The sequence below is a fragment of the Schistocerca nitens genome, chromosome 2, assembly GCF_023898315.1.
Source record: "Schistocerca nitens isolate TAMUIC-IGC-003100 chromosome 2, iqSchNite1.1, whole genome shotgun sequence".
In the NCBI taxonomy this organism is placed as follows: domain Eukaryota; kingdom Metazoa; phylum Arthropoda; class Insecta; order Orthoptera; family Acrididae; genus Schistocerca; species Schistocerca nitens.
This window is the reverse complement of record NC_064615.1, coordinates 1,093,363,877-1,093,386,861: the sequence shown is the minus strand read 5'-3', so window position 1 is coordinate 1,093,386,861 and position 22,985 is coordinate 1,093,363,877. Positions and strand designations below refer to the sequence as shown.

General features: G+C 41.7%; 1 protein-coding gene across 1 annotated transcript in view; it reads right to left on the bottom strand.

Annotated features, from left to right (window-relative positions):
- Window positions 1-22,985, bottom strand: part of LOC126237488 (uncharacterized) — a 304,303-nt gene that overhangs the window by 38,408 nt on the left and 242,910 nt on the right. The window contains exon 11 of the mRNA XM_049947633.1: window positions 19,886-20,124. Coding sequence (XP_049803590.1) covers window positions 19,886-20,124 — 239 coding nt within the window. The remainder of the gene's footprint in view (window positions 1-19,885; window positions 20,125-22,985) is intronic.

The window sequence follows — 22,985 nt, the reverse complement described above, 5'->3', positions numbered from 1 at the left end:
CAATAAAAAGACAAATAATATTATGACTGATGCTGACCTTCTTTCTGTCCTGGATTACTTCTCAGTTGTGGGGCAGAATCATTCCCATGGAATAAAACATGATGAAAGAACAAGTTTACATTAAAATTATAGATTGTTTCTTCATTATCAAACAAAATTCTTCCATGAAAATGTAGTCAACAGCTAAGCATACACTGAAAGCAATGTATTCTGGAGTGGCCCTGCTATCAAAAAATGTAGTCATAAGTTAAAGGGCAATGCATTATTTGTAGGCATATTAAGAGTGACAGGGTCATTGTTATTACAGATATCAACCTCTTACTATGTTTTCATCCACCCATCTTCTCATTTGTGGCTCTATGAGTGCGAGGGCAGCACATTAAGCTTCTGTATGTATCTTGCAGACCTCTGTGGCTAATCTGTTAATGAACTTTCATGTATTCTCATATGCCCTGGTATTCAGCTAGAGGGTAATTCTTGTTGAAGGCTTCATCAGAACGGTCTAGACTTAATTTCTTAGCTGGGTACACCCAAATTTTCATTGGACACCAAACCTGGGCATCTAAGGTTATGCTGGCAAGTGAAGCTCAAGAAAACAATTTCCCTGAAAAATCATGTACACAGCATTTTGGAACAGACAAGGAGTGTTGCTTGTGAAATTTTGCCTCTAAGAAACACAGTACATTCTGAGAAAAATCGTGTGACATTGACTAAATTGTATCAAGCAATCCAAAACAAAGGCATGCCAAACTCAGTAAAATGACTTCTTTTGCTTCATGATAATGATCGTCTTTATCTACATCTGTATCTACATACATACTCCATAAGCCACCCTACACTACATGCCATAGGTACTTTGTCCAACTGCCAGTCATTTCCTTGCCTGTTCCACCTGCAAAAAGAGCAAGGGAAAAATGTCTAAATGCTTCCCTATGGGCCCAGATTTCTGTTACCTTGTCTTTGTGATCCTTACAGAAGATGTATGTTGCTGACAGTAAAATCATTCTACAGTCTGTGGCGAATGCTGGTTTTCTAAACTTTCTCAGCAATCTTTTGTGAAAAGAACTTCTTCTTCCCTGGGACTCTCATTTCAGTTCACACAGCATTTCCATAATACTTGCATGTTGATCAAATCTTGAAACAAATCTAGCAGCATGCCCATTGTCTTCCTTTAATTCATTCCGGTGAGGATCCCAAACACTCCATCAGAAATCAAGAACTGGTCAGAAAAATGTTCTGTATACTGTTGCCTTTATAGTTAAGCTACACATTCCTAGGGTTCTCCCAATAAACCAAAGTCAGTCATTCACCTCCATTACAACAGACCTTACATGTTCGTTCAATTTCATGTCACTTTGTAATGTTATTCTTATATATTTAATCAGCGTTACTGCATCAAGCATCACACATATAATACAGTATTCCAACATTACAGAAGAGTTTTTCCTGCATTAACTTACATATTTTTTAGATTTAGAGAAAACTACCATTCATCACACCAAATAAAAATTCTGTCCAAGTCATCCTGTATCCTCTTACAGTCACTCAAGTTGACACTTTCCTATACACTATAGCATCATTGAGAAAACCAGTCACAGATTGCTGCTCACTCTGTCCGTCAGATTGTTTAAGTGTATAGAGAACAAGATTGGTCCTATCACACTTCCCCAGTGTAGTCCTGATGTTACCTATGTCTCTCAAGAATACTCAACATTCAGGACTACTTACTTAAAAAGTCACTGAGTCCCTCACATGTCTGACCTTTTCCATTTTCCTGGACCATCATTAACAGTCTACAGTCTGCTAGTGTGTCAAATGATTTTTATAAATCTAGAAATATGAAATCTGCCTGTTGGCCTCCATTAATGTTTCACAAGAAATTGGTATGAGTTTTGCATGAGTAATACTTTCTAAATCCATGCTGATTTATAGATAGAAGCTTTCCTTTTTCAAAGAAATTGAACCTGCTTAGAAAACTGCAGCACTCTGACATTAAGGATATTGGTCTGTAATTCTGTGGGCCCATTCTCATGCCTTTCTTATATACAGGAGCCACCTCAGTTTCTTTGCAGTTTCTTGGTACTTGGCATGGGGGCAAGAAATTATCGATAAATGACGGCTAAATTAGGGGCCAATCTCAACTAGTACTCCCTGTAAAATCAAATTGGAATCCCATCTGCATTTGGTGACTTACTTTTTTTTCAACCCTTTCAATTGATTTTCAATGCAACGGATGGCTATGGATCAACAAATGCAAGATCTAATGGCATAATATGGTTGGGAACAACTATATCAGCCTCTGTATAGCTATGATATAGCACCCTGTGATTATTATAAGTTTCTGCACTTGAAAAAACATTTAAGCGATGAGTGCCATGACAGCAACAATGATGTCAAAACATTGATTCAGCAGTGTTTGGCAAATCAGGTAGCAGATTTTTTGTGAGAATGGAATTCATAAGTTGTTTGTTTGGTATGATCAGTGCCTTAACCCATTAAGTCCGAAATTGTTATTATTATATTTTAAATTGAATTTTTTATTCCTTACCTATAACGTACATAGTGTGTGAACCACAATAAGTACAAAAATAGCCAAAGAATATTTATACATGCTGATATAATGGCCGTCCTCAAAATAGGATGCTGGGATCTAACAGTATCATATAGCATACTAAACTGTATTCAAGTCTTAACTATTTATTTCTTGTGAAATGGTACAAAACACTTCACACACAGTGTTACACGACATTTAACACAATATGTTTTTGGTTTCCCATTGCATTTAGCTCTTACATATCATCTTTGCGTGCTTCTTTTGTCAGTCATATGACCAATTCCATCAAACCTGATGTCTGGTATAACTCTCAACTGACTTGATGGGTATTCCATTGGACATCTAATATTCGGTCTTCCAGTGTCCAATTTCAGGTATGTAACTGTAACAGCATGTCTGAAATCCAGTAAATCCAGTGCATTTTCCCCATTTACTAGTCTGTAGAAGAGCCAGGCATTTACGAGGGCCATTTCCAGCATATGTGTAAATAGGACCCAGTAGCATTTTTTCCCTCTAATTACCGTTGCATATTTTCCAACTAACCAATCATGGTGGTCAACACCTCCCATGTACGCGTTATACGACTTCAAAACCGCAGGTTGTTGCACTTGTGACTTCTTACTTGCTTGTCTACTGTACCGCGTAGCTGCTCCCAAAGGTTCAACTTCGTCAAAATTTGTACCAATTGTAACGCATCTGTTGTCGTGCCATCGTACAAATAAGACCTCACCATTCCTGTCGAACTGGTAGTCATAGTTTCCTCGAACTGTTTTTTTCAGTTTGTTGCTGCTCAGTAGTGGACAGTCACCAGTTGCTTGAAAACCCAAATTTCTCAGATGAATCAGAAGATCGCTACTAGTGAAGAAATTGCCAAAGTACACACAATGATTCTCAGGTTTTTCAATGCAGTCCAGCATGTTTAGGACTACTCTTGATCCCAATAGTAGGTCACCCCTTGCAGTATCTTCTGAATCCTTTCCACAGTATAAATCAAATTTGAAACAGCAGCCACTTGCTCCACAAACACACCTTAACTTATAGCCAAATCTAATAGGCTTGCCTCAGATAAACTGTTTCAGCCCACTTCATCCATAGTATTTGACTATCTTTCGTCAATTGCAAATTTTCCTCAAATATTCCAAATTTTTGAAAAGATTCATTTATCATTTTCAAGAAAGGTCTAATTTTGAATCTGTGATTGTGTTTGTTTTCATTGGCTAAGTCATTATCTCGAAAATGAAGCAATGTTTTCAACTTCTGATATTTATTCCTTGACATAGCTGTCTTTATAAATGGTATGCCAACATCTTCATCTTCAGACCAGTATAGCTTCTCAGGGAGCTTATGGTAGCCAGCAAAAAGAAGAAATCTGACAAAGACCTTCACTTCTTCAACTCTGAGGATAAAATCCTGCATATTCTTCATATTTACTGCATATTTTTCTTTCACTATCAACTTATGTATGTTTTTGTTCATCAGTTCTTCAAACATCTCCTATGGAGTCAAGGAAGAAAGTTGTTCCTTCAATTCCTCTCTCTTTGTGCTAATGTCATGCTCACTAGTTTGAGACAGCTTTGTATAAACTGGAGGTGATATCAATATGGTCCTGATCATCTGACACCGCATTACAGAATGCGTCACTGTTTATTATTTCTTCTATTTCACCGTTAGTAAGGTATCTATCTTGTCTGAAGGCCATTATAATCTATATAAAATGAAATGAAATGCAATAAAATAAAGTGAAATGAAAGAATAATACATTAGCACAACTTACAGAAAAGGGAATGTATAAATACCTCTGTCCATCTGGAACTCTATTATTTACTAATGGAAACATTCGACGTGGGAAAAATATATCTAAAAACAAAGATGATGTGACTTACGAAACGAAAGCGCTGGCAGGGCGATAGACACACAAACAAATACAAACATACACACAAAATTCAAGCTTTCGCAACCAACGGTTGCTTCATCAGGAAAGAGGGAAGGAGAGGGAAAGACGAAAGGATGTGGGTTTTAAGGGAGAGGGTAAGGAGTCATTCCAATCCCGGGAACGGAAAGACTCACTTTAGGGGGAAAAAAGGACAGGTATACACTCACGAACACATACATTTCCATCCGCACATACACAGACACAAGCAGACATTTGTAAAGGCAAAGAGTTTGGGCAGAGATGTCAGTCGAGGCAGAAGTACAGAGGCAAAGATGTTGTTGAAAGACAGGTGAGGTATGAGCAGCGGCAACTTGAAATTAGCAGAGGTTGAGGCCTGGCGGATAACGAGAAGAGAGGATATATTGAGGGGCAAGTTCCCATCTCCGGAGTTCTGACAGGTTGGTGTTAGCGGGAAGTATCGAGATAACCCGGATGGTGTAACACTGTGCCCAGATGTGCTGGCCATGCACCAAGGCATGTTTAGTCACAGGGTGATCCTCATTACCAACAAACACTGTCTGCCTGTGTCCATTCATGCGAATGGACAGTTTGTTGCTGGTCATTCCCACACAGAAAGCTTCACAGTGTAGGCAGGTCAGTTGGTAAATCACGTGGGTGCTTTCACACGTGGCTCTGCCTTTGATCGTGTACACCTTCTGGGTTACAGGACTGGAGTAGGTGGTGGTGGGAGGATGCATAGGACAGGTTTTACACTGGGGGCGGTTACAAGGATTGGAGCTAGAGGGTGGGGAAGGTGGTTTAAGGATTTCATAGGGATGAACTAATAGGTTAAGAAGGTTAGGTGGACGGCGGAAAGACACTCTTGGTGGAGTGGGGAGGATTTCATGAAGGATGGATCTCATTTCAGGGCAGGATTTGAGGAAGTCGTATCCCTGCTGGAGAGCCACATTCAGAGTCTGATCCAGTCCCAGAAAGTATCCTGTCACAAGTGGGGCACTTTTGTGGTTCTTCTGTGGGAGGTTCTGGGTTTGAGGGGATGAGGAAGTGGCTCTGGTTATTTGCTTCTGTACCAGGTCGGGAGGGTAGTTACGGGATGCGAAAGCTGTTTTCAGGTTGTTGGTGTAATGGTTCAGGGATTCCGGACTGGAGCAGATTCGTTTGCCATGAAGACCTAGGCTGTAGGGAAGGGACCGTTTGATGTGGAAAGGGTGGCAGCTGTCTTAATGTTGTTGCTTGTTGGTGGGTTTGAGGTGGACGGACGTGTGAAGCTGGCCATTGAACAGATGGAGGTCAACGTCAAGGAAAGTGGCATGGGATTTGGAGTAGGACCAGGTGAATCTGATGGAACCAAAGGAGTTGAGGTTGGAGAGGAAATTCTGGAGTTCTTCTTCACCGTGAGTCCAGATCATGAAGATGTCATCAATAAATCTGTACCAAACTTTGGGTTGGCAGGCCTGGGTAACCAAGAAGGCTTCCTCTAAGCGACCCATGAGTAGGTTGGCGTACGAAGGGGCCATCCTGGTACCCATGGCTGTTCCCTTTAATTGTTGGTATGTCTGGTCTTCAAAAGTGAAGAAGTTGTGGGTCAGGATGAAGCTGGCTAAGGTAGTGAGGAAAGAGGTTTTAGGTAGGGTAGCAGGTGATCGGCGTGAAAGGAAGTGCTCCATCGCAGCGAGGCCCTGGACGTGCGGGATATTTGTGTATAAGGAAGTGGCATCAATGGTTACAAGGATGGTTTCTGGGGGTAACGGATTGGGTAAGGATTCCAGGCATTCGAGAAAGTGGTTAGTGTCTTTGATGAAGGATGGGAGACTGCATGTAATGGGTTGAAGGTGTTGATCTACGTAGGCAGAGATACGTTCTATGGGGGCTTGGTAACCAGCTACAATGGGGCAGCCGGGATGATTGGGTTTGTGAATTTTAGGAAGAAGGTAGAAGGTAGGGGTGCGGGGTGTCGGTGGGGTCAGGAGGTTGATGGAGTCAGGTGAAAGGTTTTGTAGGGGGCCTAAGGTTCTGAGGATTCCTTGAAGCTCCGCCTGGACATCAGGAATGGGATTACCTTGGCAAACTTTGTATGTGGTGTTGTCTGAAAGCTGACGCAGTCCCTCAGCCACATACTCCCGACGATCAAGTACCACAGTCGTGGAACCCTTGTCCGCCGGAAGAATGACGATGGACCGGTCAGCCTTCAGATCACGGATAGCGTGGGCTTCAGCAGTGGTGATGTTGGGAGTAGGATTAAGGTTTTTTAAGAAGGATTGAGAGGCAAGGCTGGAAGTCAGAAATTCCTGGAAGGTTTGGAGAGGGTGATTTTGAGGGAGAGGAGGTGGGTCCCGCTGTGACGGAGGATGGAACTGTTCCAAGCAGACCACAAAAGTGCACCACTTGTGACAGGATACTTTCCGGGACTGGATCAGATTCTGAATGTGGCTCTCCAGCAGGGATACGACTTCCTCAAATCCTGCCCTGAAATGAGATCCATCCTTCATGAAATCCTCCCCACTCCACCAAGAGTGTCTTTCCGCCGTCCACCTAACCTTCATAACCTCTTAGTTCATCCCTATGAAATCCCCAAACCACCTTCCCTACCCTCTGGCTCCTACCCTTGTAACCACCCCCGGTGTAAAACCTGTCCCATGCACCCTCCCACCACCACCTACTCCAGTCCTGTAACCCGGAGGGTGTACACGATCAAAGGCAGAGCCACGTGTGAAAGCACCCACGTGATCTACCAACTGACCTGCCTACACTGTGATGCATTCTATGTGGGAATGACCAGCAACAAACTGTCCATTCGCATGAATGGACACAGGCAGACAGTGTTTGTTGGTAATGAGGATCACCCTGTGGTTAAACGTGCCTTGGTGCACGGCCAGCACATCTTGGCACAGTGTTACACCGTCCGGGTTATCTGGATACTTCCCACCAACACCAACCTATCCGAACTCCGGAGATGGGAACTTGCTCTTCAATATATCCTCTCTTCCCGTTACCCACCAGACCTCAATCTCCGCTAATTTCAAGTTGCCGCCACTCATACCTCACCTGTCATTCAACATCATCTTTGCCTCTTCACTTCCGCCTCTACTGACATCTCTGCCCAAACTCTTTGTCTTTAAATATGTCTGCTTGTGTCTGTATATGTGTGGATGGATATGTGTGTGTGTGCGAGTGTATACCTGTCCTTTTTCCCCCTAAGGTAAGTCTTTCCGCTCCCGGGATTGGAATGACTCCTTACCCTCTCCCTTAAAACCCACATCCTTTCGTCTTTCCCTCTCCTTCCCTCTTTCCTGATGAGGCAACAGTTTGTTGCGAAAGCTTGAATTTTGTGTGTATGTTTGTGTTCGTTTGTGTGTCTGTCGACCTGCCAGCACTTTCATTTGGTAAGTCACATCATCTTTGTTTTTAGATATATTTTTCCTACGTGGAATGTTTCCCTCTATATATATATATATATATATATATATATATATATATATAAAAAAAGAAAGATGATGTGACTTACCGAACGAAAGCGCTGGCAGGTCGATAGACACACAAACAAACACAAACACACACACAAAATTCAAGCTTTTGCAACAAACTGTTGCCTCATCAGGAAACAGGGGAAGGAGAGGGAAAGACGAAAGGATGTGGGTTTTAAGGGAGAGGGTAAGGAGTCATTCCAATCCCGGGAGCGGAAAAACTTACCTTAGGGGGAAAAAAGGACAGGTATACACTCGCACACATACACATATCCATCCACACATATACAGACACAAGCAGACATATTTAAAGACAAAGAGTTTGGGCAGAGATGTCAGTAGAGGCGGAAGTGAAGAGGCAAAGATGATGTTGAATGACAGGTGAGGTATGAGTGGCGGCAACTTGAAATTAGCGGAGATTGAGGCCTGGTGGGTAACGGGAAGAGAGGATATATTGAAGAGCAAGTTCCCATCTCCGGAGTTCGGATAGGTTGGTGTTGGTGGGAAGTATCCAGATAACCCGGATGGTGTAACACTGTGCCAAGATGTGCTGGCCGTGCACCAAGGCATGTTTAGCCACAGGGTGATCCTCATTACCAACAAACACTGTCTGCCTGTGTCCATTCATGCGAATGGACAGTTTGTTGCTGGTCATTCCCACATAGAATGCATCACAGTGTAGGCAGGTCAGTTGGTAAATCACGTGGGTGCTTTCACATGTGGCTCTGCCTTTGATCGTGTACACCTTCCGTGTTACAGGACTGGAGTAGGTGGTGGTGGGAGGGTGCATGGGACAGGTTTTACACCGGGGGCGGTTACAAGGATAGGAGCCAGAGGTAGGGAAGGTGGTTTGGGGATTTCATAGGGATGAACTAACAGGTTAAGAAGGTTAGGTGGACGGCGGAAAGACACTCTTGGTGGAGTGGGGAGGATTTCATGAAGGATGGATCTCATTTCAGGGCAGGATTTGAGGAAGTCGTATCCCTGCTGGAGAGCCACATTCAGAGTCTGATCCAGTTCCAGAAAGTATCCTGTCACAAGTGGGGCACTTTTGTGGTTCTTCTGTGGAGGATTCTGGGTTCGAGGGGATGAGGAAGTGGCTCTGGTTATTTGCTTCTGTACCAGGTCGGGAGGGTAGTTGCAAGACGCGAAAGTTGTTGTCAGGTTGTTGGTGTAATAGTTCAGGGATTCCGGACTGGAGCACATTCGTTTGCCACAAAGACCTAGGCTGTAGGGAAGGGACCGTTTGATGTGGAATGGGTGGCAGCTGTCATAATGCAGGTACTGTTGCTTGTTGGTGGGTTTGATGTGGACGGACGTGTGAAGCTGGCCATTGGACAGGTGGAGGTCAACGTCAAGGAAAGTGGCATGGGATTTGGAGTAGGACCAGGTGAATCTGATGGAACCAAAGGAGTTGAGGTTGGAAATTTTATAAGAATGGAAAACAATGAATATAACTCCAATTATTGAGCTAACAATGCAAGTAGTTTAAAAAATACATTTTTGACTATAAATAATCACAAAAAGATCTTTGCCACATATTTCAAATATTACTCAATTGTTGATAAAGTAAATACCTGTAATAGTGAAAAGTGTGCCTTAGTATTCAATAATCAATTAATGGTAGGACTTATTGCTTTTAATTTCCTGTAAGTATACATTTGTTATAAAAAGCATCAACAAATGACGTAGAACAGTAATAGTTGCAAATTAATAATTCATTGTGTATTTATAAATAAGTATGTGCTCTGTCCTCAAAATAGGACACTGGTACTTAGTGGGTTAATATTGGCAGAAATTTTGTTGAAAAGTAAATTAAATTATATATTAAAAATTATATATCAAAAAAAATTTTGGAAACATGCCTTTGCACAATCAAAACTAAGGTCCCACATTCTGTTCCTGAAACCTGCTTGCCCCTTGGAGTTACTCCAAAAGGCCTAACACTGAAACTCCTCATTTCTGGGTGCAATTCTACCCAACACCAGGCTCTTTTACAGCTTCAAATACAGCAATCTCTATCTCTTACCCAGCTAATCTGTGACCTATATGCCTCATCAGCAAATTTCCACTCTACCAGGCTTCTCTCCTATAAAATCCTGCAATTGTCTGCACCTCATGTTTCCTCGAATGGTATCATCCGCCAAGCCAACTTCAAACTGCAACAACTTGCCACACTTCACCTCAAAAAGCTATCCCACCTTCTCCTAAACTGCCTGAACAGTGGTATTTCCCTTCATGTCCCTCTGCAGCTCCCTAAACAGCCACACCATCAACCACCACTCCTCTCCTCCAAACCAAGCTTGGCCACCTTCCTTAACATCCCACAGCCTTCACAACTGCCTCCCAGACCAAGAATGAACCATAATCCCAAGAACCAGTCACAACAGTACAGTGTCCTTAACTTCCCATCTAAAGCACTCACCCCTCCTGAATTATTTGTATTATCTAAGGGCCTCACTTTCAGCCCTAAACTTGCGTTTGATCATGCTGCTTTGGTGAAGGACCTCCTTTCCTTCAAACGTAATACCCATTGTAAATACCATTTTGCAACCCAATCCAACTTTTCCAAAGGCAAACCTGACATTGAACCCTGCCTTGATTAGTTCAGACCACGATACCAACTTGATCCACCACCACTATGTCAAAATCATCGCTTACAAGCCTTTGAAGAATTCCTCACATCCAGCATTGCCTCACAACCCTTCCTCAGGTCCCTACAACATGACCCTAACCTGTCCTCCACAGAACTCCAGGCTCCACGTTCCCTAACCCTAAAAGCTGATGACTTCATCATTATCCTCCCAGCAGACAAAGGATCTACCACTGTAGTATTTGACCAAAATAAGTATGTTAGTGAAGGGCTACGCCATCTGTCTGACATCTCTACATACAGCATCTGCCATCAAGATCCCATCCCTGTAACTCAAACTGACCTGCAGTCCCTCCTTAAAACCTCAGGCCCCTCACATGGACTGACATCTCAATCCATAGAACTTCTCACCCTACCCGAACCATGCACCTCCACCTTCTACTTTCTTCCTACGATCCACAAATCCAATGGCCTTGCCGCAGTGGTAATACCGGTTCCCATCAGATCACCAAAGTTAAGCACTGTCAGGCTGGGCTAGCAATATGATGAATGACCACACACCTTGCTTGTCACCATTGATGCCACCTCCCTCTAATCAACATCCCCCATGTACGTGGTCTGTGTGCTGCTGAACATTTCCTCAGTCAATGCCCACCTGAATCCAAACCTATAACATCCTTCCTACTCACCTAAATCAACTTTATACTTACCAACAATTACTTCTCCTTTGAGAGGCAGACATACGAACAGATCAGGAGTAGGGCCGTGGGAACCACAATGGCTCCTTCCTATGCCAACCTTTTCATGGGTTGCTTGGAGGGGACTTTCCTGGGATCCATAAGTCTTCAGCCTCTGGTTTGGTTTAGCTACATTGATGACATCTTTACCATATGGACTCATGGTGAGGCTGACCTACTAAAATACCTTTTCCTAATTAATTTCAAATGTTCATACTCAAAATCTCACGCCACTTTCCTTGATGTTGATCTTGCCCTAACCGAAGGCCAGCTACACACTTCCGTCCACATTAAACCTACCAACAAACAACGGTACTTACATTTTGACAGTTGCCATCCTTTCCATGTCAAATGTTCCCTCCCATATGACCTTAGCAATCGAGGCAAATGTTTTTGTTCAGATGCAGACTCTTTAGAACAATACACCACCATTCTCACCTCAGCCTTCACTGCACCTAATTAACCCACCAACCTAGTTAAAAAACAGATTTCTCGGGCCATCACATCGAATCCTGGTACTGCTGATCCCTCCACAAAACAGCTTTGGAGCACACCATTGGTGACTCAGTATTATCTTGGTCTGGAACACATTAATCAGCTACTTCAACAGGGCCATGACTTCCCAAAATCATGCCCTGAAATGAGATCCCTTCTGTCTGAAATTTTTCCCACCACACCTAGAACAGCTTTCAGTCGCCCCCCCACCCCCCCCCCCACCCCCAAATCTCTGCAATATTCTTGTCAGATCCTATGCTCCTTCTGCACCCATTGCTCTATCCTAAGGCTCCTACCTCTGTGACCATCTGTGCTGCAAGCTTGACCTATGCACCCTCCTACTACCACCTCCTTACATGGCGGTGAGTGAGTGACGTGCGTTAGCTTGGCTCGCAAGTTTACGTGAAATCTGGAGGTGTTTTAAGCAGTTAGGCTAGTCTACATATACTAAAACCGTATATCTACTGCCGAGTGTCATATTTTACATCACACACTGAGCACCAACTACGCGGAATTGCACTTAAAATGGAAAATCGCCGAACAACGCGCAGTGCAGCCAACAGCCAGGCCGGCGACAGCGCAGGCATGGAGTCTACACCGGGAGTTGCAGCCACTCCGCTCAGCATCGCTGACATCCCCGCACTCATGAAAGCTGAGGTGAGTGCTGCGCTGCAGGCTAAGGAGACGCTCGGGCTCGTTGTTCAAACCATCACTGATGCCGTCACTGCTGGAGTGGTGGACAAAATACAGAAAACTCTGGAGGCAAATGCGAGTGAGATCCATGCACTGGACACATTGTCAAAAGAAAGTGAGGAGAAAGCACGACAGCTCAAACAGAAATTGATCGAGAAGACGGACAAGCTCGAACAATATCAGAGACGCAATAATCTCAGACTGTTCGGCATTCCAGAGAGCAGCAGAGAGAACACAGATGAACTAGTGATAAACCTTGTCCAAGAAAAGCTAGGCGTACAGGTGACTCTGAGTGACATTGACAGAAGTCATAGAGTGGGTCGTAGGTCGCCAGGTTCTACAAAACCGAGACCTATAATAGTGAAATTTATGTCCTATAGGAAAAGATCTGAAATCTTCAGAGCAAAGAAGAATCTCGCGAAGTCGTGTCTGACAGTACGCGAGAATCTGACCTCTGAAAGACTAAACATTTTGAAGAGTGCGATTTCGAAATTTGGGCTACAGAACGTATGGACAAATGACGGCAGGATAATGGTTAAGACCGAAAACGGAAAGAAAACAATTTGCAGTGTTAATGAACTCGAAAGCCTGTGTCTTAGAAGCTAAATCATGTCTAATCTTGCTGCCACTAACTTGTATGTTTATATTGTTTACACTGTCAACCATATCTTAACTAATGTATTATCAAATTGCTCGTTTCTCTACATAACTATTTTTTTTTATCTCTAATTATTTTTTCTCGTGTAATTTTTGTTATTATTTGTATTATCAACATTTCGTTTCTCCACATAACTATTTTCATCTTTAATTGTTTTTCTCGTGTAATTTTGTTAATTATTACATAAGGTAGTCTCACTTCCATCCTTAATTAGCAACCCACCATCATACTTTAGTTGTTATTCTCTTAAGTGCAATTAATATCACACTCCGTTGTAATGTGCAGATTACTCCTGTTGTGCTTAGCAAAATTCCTTCCCCTGCCAGCCCACGGCTACTTCCAGAACCGTTGCAGACCTCACTGACCATGGCCGCAGATCCCGTTGCCTCCCCGGGGACCCACCCCCTCCCCCTCCCTGCCGCTTTCACTGCACAGAACTGGGAGGACACTCCCTCACCTCCCCCCCCCCCCACCCCTCCTTCACATGCCTTCCGCATTCCTCATGCCAGACCCTCTTCTCACCGCTAACCACGACCCGCAAACATTGGTCGGCAGCCTCCTCGGGCAATCAACACCGGAATACACCAAGCTGCATATTGCACATGCAAATGTCCAGTCTCTGCCAGCTCACTTTGATGAGTTCAAATATATATTTCAAACTGCTGATATACACGTAATACTTTTGTCAGAGACTTGGCTCAAACCAAGTATTCCTACAACTTCCGAAAACCTATATCTTTCTCAGGCATGACAGATGCAACAGACGAGGGGGCGTACATACGCTCTGATTTGTCACCTACAGTACTACATACATCCAACAACAATGTCGATAAACAAGAGGAACATATGTTCATAGAGATCAAATCACTTAACAGAAAGTGCTTAATATGCGTCCTTTACAAACCTCCTAAAGTAGGTGGGTTCGCCTGCTTTGAAACTGCCTTCTCTAGTCTCGAATCGTCATATGAACATGTAATTATAGCAGGTGACACTAACATTAATTTTCTGTGCAATAGTCCTTCCACTGAGAAATTTAAGAGGATGCTTTCTTCCTCAAATATGACGCTATTTCAGCTGGCACCTACTCATCACACGACTACCAGTCACACTTTCATAGATATATTCGCAACGAAATCTCCAAACAGAATAATCCGCACCTCTCAAATATCTGCGCCTGGCATGTCTGCCCATGACATCATTTTCATGACGTATTCACTAGAATGTCCTAGAAAGAAACAAAAACTGTCTACATACCGAGACCTCAAATGCATAAATTTGCCTGAACTTGAAACTGAGGCACAAGAAATAGTTTGGGGGATGTCCTCTACTCCCCTCATGAACATAAACGACAAACTCCAGGATTTCACTAACAAAATTACTCAACTATATGACAAATATGCTCCAATAAAGACCAGAAAAGTAAAAAGGCAATCTGCACTTTGGCTGACTGATGAACTAAAACACCTCATGAATCTCAGAGACGCTGCACATCGAGCATACAAGATACACCCTACACCTGAAAATCATACTGTATACAAGTAGAAATGAAACAAAGTCAGTCAAGCGGTGAGAAACGCTAAGCTCAGACATGCCCATACATTAGCTGACAATAGATGTAGAACAGCTATCCTGTGGAAAAATCTCTGTAGTCTCGGTTTAGGCAAAATAAAAGTTGCAGAAAATCCCATGGTCCCAGCTGAAGAAATGACTGCAGCAAAGAAAAATTCTATCTACAGCACGTCACTTGCAGTACTGTCAAGAAAGCCATAATGCAGATTAGATCAGCATCTACTGGACATGATGGCATCACTATCCAGATGGTAAAACTTATTATTGACCAACTACTGCCCTCTATAACAGACATTTTCAACAATTCATTAATCACTAGTGTTTTCCCTGAGGCCTGGAAACTGGGACAAATTAAGCCACTGCCTAAAAAGGACATCACCACAGCACCCTCTGACTACCGCCCCATCTGCCTTCTTCCTGCACTATCAAAGGCCTTAGAATATGTAGTTCATGTCCAGCTCACCAACTACCTAACTACTAACAACCTACTAGACGAATACCAATCAGGTTTCCGTAAACATCGAAGCACAACATCCGCACTGATAAAGGTGACAGATGACCTGAAACTTGCCATGGACAGACAAGAAGCGACTATCATTTGCTTCTTAATTTCAGCAAAGCATTTGATACTGTCGACTTTGACATCTTACTAGCCAAACTTAGCGGTCTAAATTTCTCACCAAGTGCAGTGCAATGGTTTCGCTCATACATGACGTCTCGTCAGCAGCGCGTCCTGTCTGGAAATATAAAATCACAATGGCGGTAGGTAGTGTCAGGCGTTCCCCAAGGCTCAGTATTAGGTCCTATACTCTTCTCTCTCTATGTCAATGATGTGTCATCAGTTCTGACCTACTGCAAATATCATATGTATGCTGATGACCTTTAGTTGTATCTAAGTGTGAAACCAAGCAATCTCAAGAAAGCTATTGAAAATTTCAATACTGACCTTGATGCACTGTCAAAATGGGCACAGGACATAGATCTAAAACTAAACCCATCTAAAACCCAAGCGGCACTTGTTGGTCACTCTAAGCTCATTAGCACAAAACATCAGGAATCCGTACCACCTCTTATCCTAAATGGAACAAACATTAACTTCTCTCCCTCAGCAAAGAGTTTGGGAATGATAATAGATGAAAATCTAAATTGGACAGAGCACGTAACTGCAGTATGCAAAAAAGCATCAGCATCCCTTCATGTCCTACAAAAATATAAAAAACTCTTCCCTTTTGATCTGAAAAAGAAATTAGTACAAATGCTTATACTCCCAATCATTGACTACAGCGATATTATCCTACAAGGCCTCTCTCAGGAAAATTCACAACATCTAGAACTGGTCATGAATGCCTGCGTCCAATATATATCTGTGACATTCGACTTTTTCATCACATTTCACCAGCATATGCAAAATTGTCCTGGCTGCGTGCAGACAAACGCAGAGATTTCCATACACTCTGTCTCATCTACTGCCTTATAAATGTACACTGTCCCTCATCTCTCTCCTCGTCCCTAATGCTCATGTCAGAACAACATGACAGAAACACACGTTCCCGTTATAATAAAATCCTCTCCGTTCCACTGCATCGCTCAGTCACCTTCTCCAAGTGCTTTACAGTAGCGGGAACCCAACTCTGGAATAACCTCCCTCGGTATGTTAGAGAACTTAGAAACATGTCTGGCTTCAAAAAACAGTTAATGATGTATCTACTTAAGCAACAGTAATGCCTTCCTCTGTACATGAATGCACTTTAGCTCATTACTTCCCTCTTTCCCCCTCCTTAAATCTCCCTTCCCCAAAACTTGCTATACTAGTAAACATCTACTTTACACACCAAGATATTAATGTACATCTGCACAAACCTTCATTACTACTGCCAATTTTTCTCATGTTTGTCATTATTATTTGATTTTTTTTACTGTTATTATTATTGTTTTTATCATAATCTGTATGTATAGCACCTGTTGTAAAAATACTGCCAGCATTTACTTTATTAGGTCTTAGTCATATTTATCATTATTATTTGACTTTTTACTGTTATTATTATTGCTTTTATCGACTTTTTACTGTTATTATTATTGCTTTTATCATAATCTGTGTGTATAGCACCTGTTGTAAAAATACTGCCGCATTTACTTTATTAGGTCTTAGTCATTACTCTTTATTCATATTGTCACTAGAGTTATCTAATTTTCTCATTTAAACTATTGTCATGATGTAACTCTGATGTGTGAAATGCTGCATGTGTAGAACACTGGTCCGATGTAAGAGAGGGCCTGATGGCCCTAATCTGATCAGGTTAAATAAATAAATAAATAAAATAAAAATACAATAGCCCTGTAACTGGCAAAACATATACTATCAAAGGGAGAGCCAACTGCAAAATGACACGGCACATACCAGCTATTATGTGAACACTGTTCAGCCTTCTACATCGGCATGACTACCACCAAATTATCAATTTGGATGAATGGGCAAAGGCAGAGGGTATATACTGACAACCTGCAATATCCTGTTACAGAACATGCTGTACAACATGACCTTCATGACTTCGGCACCTGTTTCACTACACGCCCAATCTGGATTCTTCCCCCAGACACTAGTTTCTCAGAACTCCGCAGGTAGGAATTACACTACGTGAACAAAAGCATCCGGACACCTGGCTATGAATGACTTACAAATTCGTGGGGCCCTCTGTCAGTAATGCTGGAATTCAATATGGTGTTGGCCCACCCTTAGGTCTTGATGACAGCTTCCACTCTCACAGGCATAACTTCAGTCAGGTTCTCAAAGGTTTCTTGGGGAATGGCAGCCCATTCTTCATGAAGTACTACACTGAGAAGAGGTATCAATGTCAGTTGGTGAGACCTGGCACAAAGTTGGCATTCCAAAACATCCTATAGGATTCAGATCAGGACTCTGTGCAGGGCAGTCCATTACAGGGATGTTATTGTCATGTAACCACTCCCGCACAGGTCGTGCATTATGAATCTGTGCTCGATCGTGTTGAAAGATGCAACCACCATCCCTGAATTGCTCGTCAACAGTGGCAAGCAAGAAGGTGCTTAAATCATCAGTGTAGGCTTGTGCTGTGATAGTGCCATGCAAAACAATAAGGGGTGAAAGCTCCCTCCTTGAAAAACATGACTACACCATAACACCACCACCTCCAAATTTTACTGTTGGCACTACACATGCTGGCAGATGACATTCACTGGGCATTTGCCATACCCACATCCTGCCATCGGATCGCCACATTGTGTACCGTGATTCGTCATTCCACACAACATTTTTCCACTGTTCAATCGTCCAATGTTTAGATTCCTTACACCAAGCGATGTGTCGTTTGGCATTTATCGGCGTAATGTGTGGCTTATGAGCAGCAGCTCGACCATGAAATCTAAGTTTTCTCACCTCCCGCCTAACTGCCTTAGTACTTGCAGTGGATCCTGATGCAGATCGGAATTCTTGTGTGATTGTCTGTATAGATGCCTGCCTATTACACATTATGACTCTCTTCAACGGTCGGCGGTCTCTGTCAGTCAACAGACAAGATGGGCCTATACGTTTTTGTGCTATACATGACCCTTCATGTTTAGACTTCATTATCACATTGGAAACAGTGGACCTAGGAATGTTTAGGAGTGTGGAAACCTTGCATACAGACATATGACACAAGTGACATCCAATCACCTGACCATGTTCGAAGTCTGTGTGGTCCACAGACTGCCCAATTCTGCTCTCTCACTACTGAGGTTGCTGATATGAAGCAGTAGGTGGCAGCACAAGGTACCTAATATGAAAAACATATGTTTTTGGGGGTGTCCGGATACTTCGATCACATAGTGTAGCACTACATGACCTTGATTCTCGCCACCCGCCTGGTCTTAATTTATGTTAATTTCTTCCATCTCAGCTTTTCTTCACTGTGACTACGCTTTGCCTCACTCCATTTTAGTTTTCTATGTCTTTCCTATCTATTTTTCACTGCCCCATCCCACCTCTGTTACGTACAATGCACTTAGATTCTCATTCTAATTAACTCATGCATGATGTTTTAGTAGTAATCTCTGTCTTGCACATTACCCTGTCTTCCATCTTTAAGCTTTCAGGTTTTCAAATCTCGTCCAATGCAGTTCCCAACAATCAATCTTTCCTTCTCATGCCATATGGTAAGTTTCCCCAGACCAACAGTTTTGGGTGACTTTCCCAAAATCTCCCCCTTTTCCTAGACCTCTCCAATCCTTTTCCTTCACAATTCTTCCCTCACCTTCAACCCTTCTGCCTGAAGAAGGAGCCAATCACAACGGTCCTTTATTGTGTGTGTTATGCCACTGCTTGATGAGTCAAATTTTTATCTATCCAATTAAATAATTTGTCAATAATTGATTGTTTTCGTTATCAGATTAAATTATAGGCATAATTTAATAATTAAATTCTTTTAAAACACACTATTTTTTGCTTAACATAAAACAGTGTTTACTTTTTTACAAAAAATGCTGGGTATAATGAATTTTGTGCCATGAATGTAACTTATCTCCTCCACTTCCCCGAATAATGCTATAACACTGAATCAAATATGCTGAATTCCTTCAGAGAACAGATATGATAGACAGTAGTGGAAAATAAACGGCAAGTAAGTTGTCTTCTGCTTGGATTCATCCACAATATAAATATGGTGATGATTTAAAATGGCTGAAAATATTGATCCGAAATAATACTGAGTGGAAACCCTCTTGTATTGTCCAGCTCCAAGTGCCACTAAATTGTGCTTTTCATGGATTGCTTCAAGGCTTACGAGTAATTTACAAAAATTGGGCCCAGTGTGGGGCAAGGAACCACATAGTGAAATTCTGGTGAGTATAACAGGTAAGACTCCTGCGTTTGTTGCGCCATAGAGAAAATGGCGGTCATTAGTTCCAGAATAGAGACTGAAAACCATCTGAAGTTGTAGGCATCTTGATTCACCTATCCACCCAGCCATATAACATTAATCATGTTCCCAGTGCAGTTAATGATCTTGAGAACCTTGAGAGATGTTGAATGATATGCCATGGATTATAATTAAATATGAGACATAGAAAACTCAGAATTTTTAAAATGCAGTACAGTGTCTCTCATTTTGCAGCAATTTAAAGCTGCAAATATGTTATCTTGTATTATCATAAAAAATACATGACATACTATACTTAGTATTAAGTACTTAGTATTAAGCACAAAGTGAATTTACTTCGGCAGAACCCCTTTTTGGTATGAAGGAGGCGCTTTTAGAGGATTTGGTGGTGATGGTGCAAGTACTTTCTTCATTGCAGCCATTGCCTTAGCTGTCATTTTTACATTCAAGGAATCTGCAAAAGCTTTCCGTTGCTGTGGTGAGTATGCATTCAAAGCATCTTGTGAATCTGGAGCAAGAATATTTTGCTTCATCACTTTAACATCTGAATAATTTTTTATTGAGTTTATGGATTCCTGAAATAAAAGAAGATGAAAGGACCTCAATTACTAGAGAGACATTATCCATCTCATGATAAATAAAAGGAAAGCTAGTTTTCTAAAATACACAATTTACTTTTTTTGACTTCATTTAAAGTTATTGTATGACATGGGAAGAAATATTCATAACATTGCAAAGATTGAACATGACTTCAAAAAACATTTTATGATTCAAGTTGTTATTGGCAAAGAGACAATAAATAAACACTGATGAACAAAAACATTACATTATGGTCACTGCCCAATACAGGACTGCATTCTGCCTGGTGGTGTTGCAGGTATGTGACATGGCAGGGAAAGGATGCAAGTGGAGAAGAGACAAACTGGGGATCACTCTAGAAATCATATGGCCCACAAATAGTGAAATCCACATATGCAACTTTCACAGGGGACAGATTTTTATTGCTCAGCACCTGGAAACAAACACCTCAGAAATTTTGAAGCTAGTTGGTTGTTCATGTGTCACTGTTGTGAGCATGTACGGAGAGTGGTTCAAGGACTGTGAAACCACAAGTTGGCAATAAGGTGTTGGATATCCCCAACTCATTGTAGATGTGGAAGACTTGCCTGTTCTGTAAGGCAGATTAGGTGGCAATCTGTGGTGGATCTGATGCAGAGTTCAGTGCAGATGCAGGAACAAGTGTTTTGGATCACACAACTTGTGCATGTCATTGAACATGGGGCTCCACAGTACAAGATCCCTAATAGTCATTGTTGACTCAATTGCATCTTCAATTACAATTGCAGTCAGCATGGTATCAACAAGACTGGACTATGGGTCAACAGAAATATGTTGCCTGGTCTGATGAATCATGTTTCTTGTTCTACCAGGTTGATAGTCATGTCTAGATAAACTGTCCTGGCAAGTGGCTGCTCAAAACATACAGCGCACCGTGTATGCTGGCTGAAAAGGGCAATATTATGCTATGGGGCCATTCACCTCAGCTTCCATGGAACCTTTGGTGGTATTCGAAGGCACCATGAGAGCTGTGGACTATGTGAACACTGCTATGAACCATGCGCATCTCTTCACGCTTGATGTCTTCCCCAAAGATGATGTTATCTTCCAGCAGGATAATGTTCCAGTGACAGGGCCAGAATCAAGCTACAGTGGTTTGAGAAGCATGATATAAAGTCATGTTGATGTCTTGGGTACCAATTTTCCTTGACATGAACCTGATGGAACAAATCTGGGATGCTACTGGCTCTAACCTCCAAGCCCAAAAAATACCATATCTTAACTTATGTGAATTGCATCACTAGTATGCATACTGGAGCCACATACCTCCAGAAACCTACTGAGAACTTTTCATATCCATGCTGTGTAGAACTGCTGCTGTACTGCATTCTAACAGTGGGCCAACATGCTATTAGCATGGCTTATGAGTGGTATATGACATGAAATTAGCTAAGAAATATTAGCTTAATATTATTTTCTTCAACACAGAACGACAACAAACACATGAATGAGATGCTCTACCCAAGCACTCTCATTCTTGGTTCCACCATAATTTATAGAAGGCCTCACACATTACTGGTACTGCAGCCACTTGCTCAGATTCTTGCAGTATGTAATAATGCAACATATATACATGCACTGAACATAAAACGACAACAATTTCTAATTTTATCTGTAAGTCAATAAAATTATGCTCCCTTTGATAGTCATTAATATGCTATGAAGGACAATAATGTTCTACAGAAGTCTCCTGTGGTAGCCACGATGCTGTTGTCATTTCAACAGATTTTTTTATTTCATTTAGTGTTTGGCATATATACCATGCAGCCAGCATCTTATTATATAAGTGATGCTAATTAAGACAAAATTGCCCAAGTGCAAGTAGGACTCACACGCAGATGATTCTGTACAAACTTAATTACGTTTGTATGTGCTTCATCCTTCCCGGGAACCAATAATCTTGACAATTTTTGCTTGTTATCTTTACCAATACAGTCAAGATACTGGTCCTGTGAATTACAAGACTGTTTTTGATATAATTACATATTAATAGATTTTGGATTATCAACTGTAAAACTCTGCTTCTTGCCAAATTTCATAACTCTAGGTCAATGGGAAGTATCCTATAGATTTTAATGAGTGAGTTTTCGAGTATTGCATTGTTAGCTGCAACAGACAGAAGTTATGCTTTGTTGATGCTGCTCATTTTAGAGATTTTGAGTGAGATAAACTCATCCTGCAATGTAGAAATGTGCAAAAAATTAGTGCAATACGCACATTTATTTACATATGAAATCCAACTTCGGAATTTTCCTTTGTGTGAAACTGCATGTACAAGATTCATGTGTCAATTTGAAGTTCTAGATTTGCATGATCTTTCATTGATTGTATCAGTACCCATATGCATTGTGATATATTGTGAGATTTCAGACATTCACAAGAGCCGCGTTAAGCTGATATCATCAACTGTAGGCTTAAACTTAATGTGTCCTTTTAAAACTTTTGAGAACAGTAGGCCTATCCTTACTCAAAACAATCATTCTCTAATTTCATTGCACAATCAAATGAGCAATTCACTTAACAAGCAAAACAGATTGTAGAAAAAATCATGTAACGAGCAATGTTCCACATAATAAGTGATGACAAGTTAGAGTGATGTCACTAGCCATTCGTGCACGGCAAGTGAAATGTTCGACAATATGAACACCTTCCATTGTCAGCAGAGGCATATGAGCAATGTCTGTAGTATGTAGTGCAGTCTGGGTTATCACTTTTTCTGATACCATCTTAGTGCAGCTTATGATCACATATTTTTCTAAACTTGTGTTCACAAAGTGTTTTTTGTGTGCAAATTTTAATAAACTTTATAGAAATGCCC